General features: G+C 37.8%; 1 protein-coding gene across 2 annotated transcripts in view; it reads right to left on the reverse strand.

The window, feature by feature from the left end:
• LOC107592331 (armadillo repeat protein deleted in velo-cardio-facial syndrome homolog) overlaps positions 1 to 14,014 on the reverse strand; it is a 305,477-nt gene that overhangs the window by 115,197 nt on the left and 176,266 nt on the right. For both annotated transcript variants that reach the window (XM_016281818.1, XM_016281819.1), the window contains exons 2-4: positions 12,210 to 12,322; positions 3,812 to 3,918; positions 2,490 to 2,723 (exon numbers count right to left, since the gene is read on the reverse strand). In XM_016281818.1, the coding sequence (XP_016137304.1) occupies positions 2,490 to 2,702 (213 nt within the window). In that variant the 5' untranslated portion in view covers positions 2,703 to 2,723; positions 3,812 to 3,918; positions 12,210 to 12,322. The remainder of the gene's footprint in view (positions 1 to 2,489; positions 2,724 to 3,811; positions 3,919 to 12,209; positions 12,323 to 14,014) is intronic.

Raw genomic sequence — 14,014 nt, forward strand, 5'->3', positions numbered from 1 at the left:
TATATATATATATATATATATATATATATATATATATATATATATATATATATATATATATATATATATATATATATAATAAACACAAATAAACATGAATTATTATAACACGGTCATGGCACTGCCAGAAGGTCAGCAAACATGCTGACCCTGGATATACTTGTCCAGCTACATCACCACAGGTAATAAAATTAGCTACATAAATCCACCAGCTTTTGATCCTAATCACTGTGCGCTTTGATCACTCTCATTGAGAGAGGAAGTGAAACAGGATATAAAGACAGACATCTAGACAGAAGATACCAGTCAGTTCCAGCAAAATGATTCTGTGACATGCAAGGCCTTCTGACAGTAACCAACATGCATAAAAGGGCAAGCTAATTTTCAAGCTGTCATGTTAGGCAGAGAGGAGTAAAACACACAAGCTTTATGGGCAGGCGAGGGCAGCACACAGGCTAAACACGTAATGGAAGAGACAGATAATCAGTGTCTAAGCAGTGACAAGGGACCTGTTTTTTTCTGTAAGAATTACACTTTTCTTTAACTGGTTTTACAAAACAGCAAAGTTCAACAGTAATGTAGAGGAAAACAGCTAGTCAGGAGTCAAAATATTTCACCCTTTGACGATGACGCAACACTACATATGCACCTCCAGAGTCAGTCAGAAATAAATGATATGGTGTTGCCATCAAACAGACGTGTAGAGTATGACTTCACTACTCTAAAATTATCCACTACTGATTGCTAACATGGAGAGGATTTCATCAGCCTTATTTCCCACCATCAACCCATAGAAACCTCATTGAATCGTGTTTGGGAAAAATAAATATATAAAATAAAACTGTCAGTTGTTGATCTGGATCTGATCTGGAACTTCTGTTGATTACATATATTTTGCAGTCCAGTGGTATTTGAATTGATTAATGAAAGGATCTTGCAAATGTAACTCAATTACAGGGATAGTTCACCCAAAAAAGAAAATTGTGTCATTAATTACTCACCCTCATGTTGTTCCAAACCTGTAAGACCTTCGTTCATCTTCGGAACACAAATTAAAATATTTTTGATGAAATGCGAGAGCTTTCTGACCCTGCAAAGATAGCAACAGAACTATCACGTTCAAGGCCCAAAAACGTAGTAAGGACATCGATAAAAAAAAGTGTGCAACGAAAACAAAAATAACTTTATTTAACAATTTCTTCTCTTCCGTGTCAGTCGACGCACGTGCACGAGAGTACCATGACGTGATGGCACTTGTGTGATGATGCTGCTGATGCAGGAGCCGGCATTCTGACGTAGAAACCCGATGCGCTGCACCTTGTTTGCAATCAGAGGAATGCACACGCATGCATCCTGGTACTCTCATGAACGCAACACGGAAGAGAAGAAATTGTTGAATAAAGTTATTTTTGTTTTCTTTGCGCACAAAAAGTATTCTGGTAGCTTCATAACATTACAGTTGAACCACTGATGACATATGACTATTTTATCGATGTTCTTACTACGTTTCTGGGCCTTGAACATGGTATTTCCATTTTTGTCTCTGCAAGGTCAGAAAGCTCTCGGATTTCATCAAAAAAATCTTAATTTGTGTTCCGAAGATGAACGAAGGTCTTACGGGTTTGGAACGACAAGAGGGTGAGTAATTAATGACACAATTTTCATTTTTGGTTGAACTATCCCTTTAAGAACAACATAATAACAAAGCAGACAAAGTGTGAAAACAATGAAAAAAGATACAAATCTAAAGTCAGTAAAGTTATTAATCAACCCTCAAACAAGTGGTGCAGATACAGGTGGACAACGTCCCACCAAAAGGCCTAAAAGAAAAAAAAATTTTACTACAGTAATTAAAGTTTTTAGCCTTTTACATTTTTTCTATAAATTCTAGACTGTAATCCAATTTTCTCCAACAAATACATAAATGAAAAAAAAATTTATAATAAAAAAAATTTAATTAAATTAAACCTGGGACTTAGTTTCTTAGGAAGCATATTTCTAGACCAACAATTTGTTATTTTATAACTCCCTACTACTTTGACTCGAGGGAACAATTTTGTACTGTGATGGTATTGTAAAACTGCAATGGTATTAATTTGATTTTCTCTCACATTGACTTCAGTTATTCACCCCAGGATGGCATCCTTTTAACATCACTGCCTCAGACACACATTTGCCTCAGCACAATAAGGGACCCAAAGCAAACAGTATGGTCTATGAGATAATGTGAGAAGCACGTGGTGGAGAGAGATGGGAAGAAGAAGAGTGTAAAGACGACCCATCATGGGCATAGATGATGAGTCACTGCAGGACAACACCCAGAGCAATAACTCAGCCCAGCCAAACACAGCTCAAGCTAAATAAGACACAGACGGACTGATTTTGTGAAAACAATGAAAATGAAGCAGCATCAGCATGAGGGGAGTTATGGGGCTGCTTAGTTCATTCACACAGACTGACGCATGACTTGCCAAGCTGGAAAGATTTACCTGCATGACCATCTGTTGCCAGGCCAGCGGTTGGTTGCTCCCGCCTGTGGTTCCGCCTACCAGTCGATCAGAGGGCAGACTGCCGCGTTCCAGCTGTAAGGAGACATTGCGGCGTTCCTCTTCAAGGGCCCTGGTCAGACGCTCGAAGCGCGCCTCCTGCTCTTTGACTGATGCCAGGATACTGGCGGCTGACGGCACGTCATATTCTTCCATAGCAGCACCCAAAATTATATGCTGATTACAGGGCAGGGTAAATGGGGGAGAGAGAAGGACCCAGGACAAAAGAAACAACCATTTAAAGGGATAGTGCAGCCAAAAATGTGAATTCTCTTAACATTACATACTCTCTTTACTTTTTTTCTTCTGTGGAACATAAAAAGAAGTCCTTTATAGCAGAATGTCTCTTTTCCGCATTGAAAGCAAATGGTGAACGCAACTATCATTCAAGGAATTTAACAACTTCAGGGGCAGTTATAGGGTCAGGGCATATTCAGGGCTTAATGCATATGGAACCACCTTTTGATGAAATATTGCAATATTCTATATTATAAAATCAATATAATTGACATGGTGTCATTCTAAAATATTACTGGATAAAACTAAAATCTCAGCTTCAGACAAGTCAAAAGCTTAATTTTAAAACAGTCCTAATGTAAAATAAAATAAAATGACAAAAACACTATTTGGGTTTACATAAGGGACAAAAAATATTTTTGTGTCCCTTTAGGCCTTCCATAGTTTGGTGACCACAGAAGACTTGAATAGTAGTATGGACCACTACCTTTAGGAAGACAGCCTCTGGTCCCCATCCACTTTCACTGTATGGAAGATAGCCGCTTGGACTCTTTTTGTGTTCCCCATAAGAAATAAAGTCAAGTAAATAAAGACAAAATATACATTTCTGGCTTAACTATACCTTTAATACTGACTATGCAACCCTAAAACCTAATACTACAACAGTATCCATGCACCAAATGCTGCAGTGTCACATTGCACTGTACTATGAGCAGCAATTCCTTTATAGGAAGCTTGATACTTTACTTTCTGCATATAACAACCATAAATGGCCAAAACTCACATGCATATGCCACAAAACATACTCAAAATTGTTCCAGACTAAATTCACCACACGTCGACACAATATAGACATGCTGGACTATAAATCACCATGATAACTTCATTCATGCTATGCACAATAGCTCGGACATCTCTCCCATTGTCAAAGGTGGCAAAATGAAGATAATGGAAGCTTCATATAGAGGATAACGAAGTAAAACCAAGGGTTGAGGCTTGGTTCATGCACAGTTCACCTGCATACACACCTATCAGTTAGTGGAGAGAGAGGCAGTTAGAGGACAGACATCCCCCTATAAGGACAGACGGGAGGAGATGTGCCCAGCAGGAGGCAAAGAGAGAGAGCGAGAGCTGGCTGCAGAGGGAAAGAAAGAGAAGAAATCAACGGTTAGATAACACTCTGACACTATAAACATAATAGACAGAATTCTGCTCTGTTTCTTGGGGACTTAAAGAGGATGAAGATAAAGAAATGAATGAGAAGATGCTAGAGAATGATAAATGACTATTGAAACCTCATTCGCAGACTTTGAGCAAAGTAGATTGGATTGGGCTGTCAGGGGACAGGTGTACAGAGACAAAGGGGGCCAGACTAAGTATGAGATGGAAAAGGGGGCTGGTGCAAATTAATATTTACTAAAAGTGTTATACAGTTGTTGTTTTTCGTTCTCCATTAAACCAAAACCACAAATGGACACGCACACAATAACACAAACATTCTATTCTCTATAGAACAGTCGGTGTTCTATAAGGTCCTATTCCCTTTGAAGCGCAGTGCAGCACAGTACACACGCAGGCTTTGAAGTTTGTTTCTGGCTGATCATTTATTTATCTTAAGCGGCGTTCTGATACATCTCTAACGGCAAGGCATTGTACTACGGTCTTGTTCTGGGTACAAAGATCGAATGCACAAGGTCTAGCAAAGGGAGCGATCTGCTTCTGCTGTTGCCTCTGGAAAATAACTCAAGATTACATTTATCTGCTAGATAAGACACATTTACAAAAATGTGATAACTTATCATGAAAAATGTAAGTCAATAAAAATGTGGCGACAATGTGAAAACGGATAAACTTCTAATATCTGAGATGTAAACAGTTAGATGTGAATAACAGATAACTTTTAACCTTTTATGAGAAATGAACTGTTCTACCAGCTGGGTCTTATTTATTAAACAATGAAATACATGAACATATCTACCTACCTATAGCAGCATTTTATCTATTCATTCTTCCAATTTTGTCGTGGCAAACTTTGTATTTCTAGTTCAAATGCAATTTCACACAATTAAATGATTTTCAATTAATTCCGTTTCCATACTTTTAAATTCAAATTGGAATTCTGCATCCTCTAACCTCAATTCAAATTCAGAAACTTTATTAAAATTGGCTATTAGGTGGTTTCATACTGGCCCAAGATGTCAAAGTGGTCATTGGAAATGGCTTGTGTCTATCTTTCAGTGCAAGTCTAAAATATTTTTTGCCCTTTTTAATTGTCCACCCAATAAAACAAGTCAATAGCACACACCTCCTAAAAAACAGAATGATGTATTCTTTTTGTCTGGAGCATAAAAGATACAGGATTATTTACACGCCAAAGGGGTTTGATCAAATCCATTTCTCTAAGTATGAGCAATAGTAATAGTGCCTTTCCTTAGCAAACACCACTTGTTAACTAATACACTTTTTGAAAGCTTTACTACACAAGAATTAGATCTGAATTCCTTTAGTGCTATAGTAATAGTAGTATTCAACATTAAACACAGAAAGGAAATCAAATGTTAAGAGATTACCCAAACCATCATTTAAGGCCAGTTATCAAAATCTTTACAGTGTCTAGAAGGGGACAGCACTCTCATCATGGGATTAACTGAGCTATGATGATGAGGCGGTTATGATGATGAACCCCTGCTTTAGGATTAAAGAAGCTGCCTCTCCCATACTCCCTATTTCAAGGAGTGCAGGGGCTGATGGGAAATTGGTCCCTGCCTCTCTAAGTATCAGCAGGAGAATGACAGGCATGTCAGACATGCCCACTGCACTTATGACCACAGACTTAAAATAGTCCAAAGTAGTGAAGCATTCCAGGCCTGGTTTGGAGCTGGTTGTGCTAATAGCTTGGAGGGAAAAAAGGACAGTTCATTGTCAGCTAACTGTTCCGGGAAGAGCATTCCATCTGTACGCTGCATTAATCTTACAAAGGGCTTTACTGCACTGATGGCAATATGGTTATCTGAACTAATGATTGTACTACAGATTAACAAAGATAAATGAGCCATTATGCCAACAAGGCATGCTAATTTAAAGGGATAGTTCACCTATTAACGTTCTATCATTTAGGCCAGGCGTACACGGTGCAAGTTCAGTCGGGAGGTTGTGAGCCATTGCACACGTTACAGTTCAGTTAACCTGTTAATCGTGTCAAAGCAGTTTGGTACACAGCACGACTGTACCGCTGTGCGAGCCGACGGCAATCGCATGAGCTTTCGTGCTAAACACAGAGATGTGGAACTTTTCAATGTTGCTGCTTTATAGCTTCAAATAGAAAAAGAAAGAAAATTAAAAAATGCAAATTATTTGGTGAATTGCAGTTTCTCTTTACAACGTGTTTTTGCAGCAGTGAGCAATGTAGCCAATCACTGACATATCTGTTGATTTCTTGAACGCAATGGCCAATCAGAGGCGTTTATGTTAGAATCCACTCACCGCTCACAAAGCTGGAATTTTGTCCAGTGCAGAATTCTGCACACATGAGAATAATCTCATTATTACAAAGTGTAGACACAATGTAAAAACAGAAATTCATTGTGTAGAGAACTTCATTGATTATAACAGAACTTTGTGAGATCACAAACTAAGATGAGAGAGTGATTATAAAAGGAGCGCTCTTTGCCCCATAGCAATGAATTGCACAAAATATATGCTATGTGAAAATAGATATGCATTAATGCTAGAGCACCCTCATTCATTTCAGAAGCACCTTCAGTGGAGCACATTCAGCAGAGAACAGCATAGTCATTCCTTTCAACAAAAACAACTGTGTGTGTGTCGGTGTATCCGCACAATTTGGGGTTGCCTAGTAGCCACTGAGCTATAATAATATACATATATCTAGCATATGTGATGTTGTATATGATTTTTACACTGGTCAAAATTAGGCTGACTCCCCGAATTTTTTAAGCATGTTTAAAAATTATCAGGAGCTTGTGAGGTACTCGGCTCGTAAATTCCTCTCACACGATGCGAGCCATGACCATACGAGCATCAACGACTTCCATGCGATTTCTTCCGATGGGAAAAAAACGCATACAAGCTCATATGACAGCAAAAATCGCACCGTGTATGCCCGGCTTTATTAACCTTCATATCAGTCACAACCTGTACTACTTACTATCTTCTGAATAAGATATTTTGAAGAACATTGGCGTCCAAACAATATTTGTTTTCATTGCATAGAAGAAAGTAAACCATTCAGACCTTTTTCAAAATATCTTCTTTTATGCTCCATAGAAGAAAATCATATATATGTTTGAAATGACATTAAGGTGAGTAAATATTAGGGCTGTGCGATATTGAAGAAAAATGCGATATGCGATACCTTGTTAAAAAATGCGATATTCAATACGATATTGCTTAAAGTGTGTAAAATCAATTTCAATTATATTTTAAAATATTTAAAAATGAAAATTATATAACCAATTTGTTTCACATTCTTTCTTGGAAAAGAAAGAATCACTACAACTTCTGAAAGTGACTAGCAGTGTTTTAGCATTACATAAAAAGTAATGTCACAAATCAGAAAATGTAATTTTAACATCAGTGTGAACATACAAACAAACATTCACTGCATGAATTAAGTTTAGATTAATCTTTGTTATAGCTGTTTTGTTGTTTTGATCCGACTGCACGGATCCAGTATAATGATACACATCCGATATCTTTCTCAGCTGTTTACATTCATTTAAAACATAACCGACTGCGTTTACGAGAATGATCGTCGAGACGGGTACTATTGACATAATTCTGTGTTTATGTGTCTGTTCAAACATGAGGAGATGCAAAAGACGAATCAACTCGGTGTTCGCGCGCCGTCTAAAACACGTCTCTGTCTGTGTGTGTGTGTGTGTGTGCGTGCGTGCTTTGCACGAGTGCAGCAGAACTGAAGAGACGCTGCGCGAGATGCGGCTTGTGCGCGCACTTCAGGTGCGAGTCAGACAGCAAGACGAGATGGCAAAGAGTTGTTTTCTGCAACTTATTGCACTTAACACTTTTTAACGTCAAGCAATTCTCTGCTATATGCATTGAACAAAAATTTTGACCTTTTGCAACATTTTGATTTAAGTAGCCTATTATTAAAATGATTCAGATATCGCACGCCCTTGCGATATGTATATTGCAATATTTACATTTGCGATATTTCGATATATTGTGCAGCCCTAGTAAATATTAATTAAAATTTTTAATTGAACTAACCATTTAATAGAATAAAGGACTCATCAAGTGGTTAAAAAGCAAAGCAAAACAAAACAAAAAACATGCCTGGTAACAAAGGTTATAGGTTCAAATCCTGCAAGAGGCTTTTTAAAACTGTCACCAATATGACATTACTTACCCTTGTTTCATCAGGGAGATGGTCCCTGTAAATACACCTGTACATGATTTAAGTAACTTTTGGTTAATACAGCCTACTAATTGACAAATTTGTAATAGGTTATGGAAACAAAATAGATAAAACAAAACAAAAAGCACACAATAAATAGGATTTTGTAGCATTTACTAATGGTCAGAACTGGCTTTAATTCCTGGAGACAAATAAACACTATCACATGAACTGTGCTCATGCAGGCACAGTGTTTTTCCTCAGGGATAAATACATTGCAGCATAAACCCTGGTGCTAAAAATAGCCGTGTAATAAATTTACAAACGCAGTTGGAGCTTTCTGCATGGTCCTAGATATGAGATGCAGCAGCAGAGGCACATTTAAAAGCCTTGACTTGAAATAACCTCAACAACAAATTCATCAGGGGTTGGGGAACACCTACGTTATGTAGCCAAGCAGGAAACATTAACTTCTGTTGAGGTGAGAAAACATTGAGACAATTGTGTTTACAGTGCAAAGAGTTGTTAGATCTCAACCCAAGAAACCTGGAACAATACAAGCTTAAGAAACACTGAGAAAGATTGTTATATAAAGCAGCATCCAAAACTCACCTATTATGTTGGAGTTGACCTAACAATTTCTGAGCAAACATCATAAGCCCAAACACTTAGAAGCTGCACAGTTTATCATGTTTTCATTGATGTCTGTAGACAGAAAACTGTCCGTAGAGTAAAGAGAACTGGCCATTTGGTGCTGTTGAGAGATCAGTTTAGAGGGTTCAGTAAAGACCACCAAAGAAAAGGCCCTCAAAAGCACCTGATCCCATTTTTACATTCATCTGCACCTCTCCACCTCAGGTCAGATACCAAATTAAGGATGCATTAAGTTCAATCACTCAGATTCAAACAAAGGGACGTTACCAATCTCAGAGGTTGAACCGTGCTGCATTATGTGTCAAGGCACTTATGATGAATGATGGGCTTGTGCTTTCTGCTAATCTAATATATTTTGTTCCAAGCACAAAGAGTGTCAAAAGGTGAACCCTGAGAGAAAATAAAAAATCGCTTAAATCAAAACACTATGTTAGAGAAGTTCTCTAGGTTTAACTGTGCAGTATCTGCGCAGGAGATTTACTTCATATTACACTCCTTTAAAATGTGTGAATGACTGCAGATACCTAAATAGCCAAGCTAAAAACACACAAATTTAAGGGCTAGCTCACTCAAAAATGATAATTCTGTCATCATTTACTCACCCTCATGTTGTACCAAATCCATGAAACATTCGTTCATCTTTGAAACACCAATCAAAATAGTTTTAATGAAATTGAGAGACTTCTGTCACTTTTTTAAAGTCTATTCACTCTCGCTGCGTCGCGCATGTAACCTGCCAAAACTCAAATGGAATCGCAATTCCTTTTGCATTTGAATTTCCGATGTCTACATGGAAAGCTGCCAATCATCATCAGGGGTGGGACTATACTAGGGGGCGTGTTTGTGTTGGGAGGTGACGTCACTCACAGACGACCGTGCCGAATGCTCTGATCAATGGAGTAATAAAGGCTCTGCTAAAGGCAGCTACCAATCAGTTTCGTACCTGTGTGAACGAATAGACAGTGCAACCTTCTTGGCACCATACATAATTCTGGCTTTTTTACCCCAAAAGTAGCAATTATCCCCTGCTAACAGCGGGAGCGGGGTAATTAATATTGCTATTTAAATATGACAGGCTCGTAACTCCTAAGACATGGGAAATAGTTGCAAATGGACTTTGCTTTTTCATTTGAAATTTGGCCATCGCTGTGCATTCGCGAAAGCGAAAATGCAAACGGTAATGCAGGATTTGCAATTGCATTTGGATTATGTCACAATTTATGCGTCCACATATGGAAAACACAGTTGAAAATAGAATTTGCAATTCCTTTTGAAAATTGTCCGGAATATCATTCCATATTCACAGAGGCAAGTAAAATGAGAGAAAAGAGATACATCATGCTATGTGTGCAGTGGACGAGAAGGTCTGTCCCAATTATGACAAATCTGAATTGATATTACAATCACAATTAATTTTCAATTTATAAAATGTACATGAAAATACTTATTTGGCATGCTATATTCATTATGTAAGCTACAAACCTAAAACAGTAACTATTTTAAACATTATAACTGATTATAATGGTACACTGCAAAGAAAATCCTATTCTGAACAAGTACGTTTGTCAAATCTTAGAATCATTGAAACAATATAAACTTACTTGAGAAGCAACAGTGCATAAAATTTTTTTGTCTAACTGCACTGGCAGTTTTAGGAATAAACATAAGGTTAAAAAGCTTTAAAAAAAAAAGTGAAAAAAATTATCATGTTCAGTAAGACAAAATACACTTCTATTTAGATACAATCTATAAAGTCGTCTTGATATCATAAGCAGCTGCATCTCTATAACCTTGTTTTAAGGTTTTTTTACTGTAGATATTTTTTAAATTAAAGAACTCAACAAAACTCAAACGTAGTGTTGTAGTTTTGATACTACTTTCATTGTAAGTGTATTTAGTGTATACTGGGTGTCATGTTTCATGGCACAGTCATTTCCATCTGGCATGGCCATGGTATATACATACACTATCAATCCAAAGTTTGGGGTAATTTAACATATAGCACTATCAGCAGATTTTAAAACCATGACAGACGTCACTGCCTTTTCCTCAGTGATTGACTGCTATCTGTCATTTTTGCCTCTCGTTTGCATGGACTTGAGCATTTCAAACTTTGTGACACATCGCTGTCATTCCCACAATCCCTTGTGCGATCCTGCCACTCATCTCCCATAGAAAATGAATTGAAAACGGCCTCTCATATCAGCTCGCTCAACACCAGTGTACACATTTGGTCAAATAAACAAATAAATTGTTAATAAATGCACACATTTGTACTAAGCGTCATTTTAAGGACCAAAGTCCACCCCAATGTAGAGACCCAACGCAACAGGGTGCGGCGTGGGACAACTCTTGATGGGCGATAGCGGGTGCGGGCGGGAAGAGACTCGTGTGTGCGGGATACAGGAGAATAAAATGATTTGCGGGAATCTCGCAAAATAGAAATGATCTAAACATAAAATGTTTAAAACATATAAATTGCACAAAAGCAAAAAGAACAACTAATAACATTAAAATGATTAACGTGCAAGCTAGGCAGAGTTTCTATTTATAACACGTGTTTAAAGAGTTGCTCAATGTAGCCAATCACAGACTCAGCTGTTGATTTCTGGAACGCAATGGCCAATCAGAGGTGATTAAGTTAGAATCCACTCACAGCAGTGCTGAAATTGCGTGCTCACGAATAGTCTCATTTTAACACACGAAGTGTAGACACTGTGAAAGATTCATTGTGCATATATTTATTGTGTTATAACAGAGCTTTATGAGATCGCGATTAACTGTGATGTCAGCTTTTAGTGATAATAAAGGAAGTGTGCTGCTCGCATTCTGATATGCCAAACCATGCACGCAGCAGCCCATGCTTGCTTTTCTGTTAAAAATAACAGTGGTTTGTGAATGTTAATGCTGAGCCTAAATAACAAATATTTTAGTGGAAGCATTTATGCAGGGATGTTGTGGATCTTAGGAGATGTTACAGAACCATTTAATGTAAATTTCTTTGATGTGCCGAAAAAAAATCTATATAGATTACTTTTATGCGGGCGGGAGTGGGACAAAACATGAATGTCGCGGGCGGGAGCGGGCCCAGATAAGATATTTTTCTGCGGGAGCGGGCGGGCGCAGGACTCTAACCCAATGTAACTTAAAATTTGGCATAATCAAACTAATTTATATGCATTATTATCTATGGATTCATTAAACTGCATTATGAGTAATCTGCAATAAAAGATACAAAAGAAAACATTCATCACCTAGCAGCATATTTTCATAGGATGATGATGATGACGATGATGATGATGAAGAAGGAACAGATAAAGTGGTGCAACTGGCAAAATGATGTGCAGTAATGAAGGGGAGAAAGTGAAAAGCAAACAGATGGGTTGGGTGGGTACCTTTGATGTTGGCCGGGCAGTCGGTGTGCGTGTGGACGTGAGGGTTAAGGCTGTAAGAGAGGGCTGACTGGAACTGGAGCTCTCCTCCCAAGAACCTCTGCTTGAAACAGCAGCTGCAACAGAGAGACGACAACACACACGCATCAAACACATGCGATGGGGACAATCCACGCTGTATCATTAGCAGGTTTATTTACATATTACAACTGTGAGTCAGTGCAACCACACACTCCCCCTCAGGGTTCAAGCTGAGAATATGAAAAGCTGGGATGTGTGGCTCTGGACTGTTTACCTCAGAGTTATAAATAGTTTCTCTTCTCCTCATTACAGAGTAATGCCACAGCATTGTATTTACTCATAAGCGTCCCACAAATTAGGGTGTGAATAATGCTGAACCTCTATTCATGAAGGAATTTGTGGGACACATGCAGTGACGCTCATGCAGGTGACTCCTTCCATGCTTTAATTTTGTCTCAGTTACTGCTTATAAAATGGTAAAAAGGACAAAAATAAACAATAAAGGTGCATTTTCAGCATGCAAAAACAGCTATGAATCTTCAGCTCATTCATGCAGGGGAAGCACAGGCATCAAAAACTCGATTTCTGAGTCAAAACCATCTAAACATCAACCTCAGTAGCTTAAAAGGCAGACTGACCCAGGCAAACCCATTTAAAAACTTGAAAACACGAGGTAATATTTTCATTTCGTTATCGTATTAAGAAATAAAACGATACTAGAAACTTGCCGTGACGTCTCTGAGTTGGGTAATTTCTGAAACTCTTTCAACAAAACAACTCTTCAACACACTTATTCTTATTCTGCTAAGGATTACAATATCTTTCCCACGAGGGAATCTTCTCTGCTTCGACTTCAAGGACAGACGTGCTCAAAGCACCTTGGATTTGTGGGACGGACATCAAAGGTGAGCTAAGTTGGAACACATTTGTTATCAGGTCCCTCTTTCTCTCCGTCTGAACTGAGCTTACTGTATTCTGTGCAATTGTGTGTTGTGTTAAATCCATGTCAGTGTGCAGCTAAAATGTCTGCAGTTAGTTCATGTTGAAGAACATAAAGAAGATGTAAGTGTCACAAAGCTCTAAATCTCATGCTCTTAAAAATAGATTTATTTTTACAGTACATATGAATCCTAAAGCGTATATGTTTAGTCAGAAAAACAATAATAAAAAGTACCATGGTATTATTTTGCCTTTTTGGAAATTAACATGTTAGTGCCATGATATTTTTCAAGTACCCCAGAGAACCATGTACTATACAGTATATACCATGTGTTACATGAATATAGTATTTTTTCAGGACAATGGTATAAATTACGGTACCATCTGATACCATTCCCTCTACTAGCTGCCAAACCAATTATAGTAATGAGGCTAAAGGGCAAAAAAAAATAAAAAAACATTTTAAAGGAAGACCATTTTTATTTGTTTCAACTAAAAGCAGCTGTGGAATACAGTCCTCTCTCATTAGAACAACCAAGTAGATGATGTCGCTCAATTTATTTTCTGGGCTGAATGGCTTAAGGCAAGAAACGCATTGCCAAAGGAAAGAAGAAAATGTAATTAATGGAATAGTTTAACCAAAAATAAAAATTTTGTCATTATTCACTCTCATGAAGTCCCAAACCAGCATGCTGGTATTTTTTTTTTTCTGTGGAATTTTTTGAGGAAACTTTATGCAGTTAATTGTTACCACATCTGTAAAGTGTAACACATCTGCTGACTCCCCACTGCTAAGCATGATTTTGTGACACTAATGAGCTAGTTGTTTTTAGTGAACAAAAAAAAAA

Source organism: Sinocyclocheilus grahami, unplaced genomic scaffold (assembly GCF_001515645.1).
Source record: "Sinocyclocheilus grahami isolate Dianchi unplaced genomic scaffold, SAMN03320097.WGS_v1.1 scaffold152.1, whole genome shotgun sequence".
NCBI lineage: Eukaryota > Metazoa > Chordata > Actinopteri > Cypriniformes > Cyprinidae > Sinocyclocheilus > Sinocyclocheilus grahami.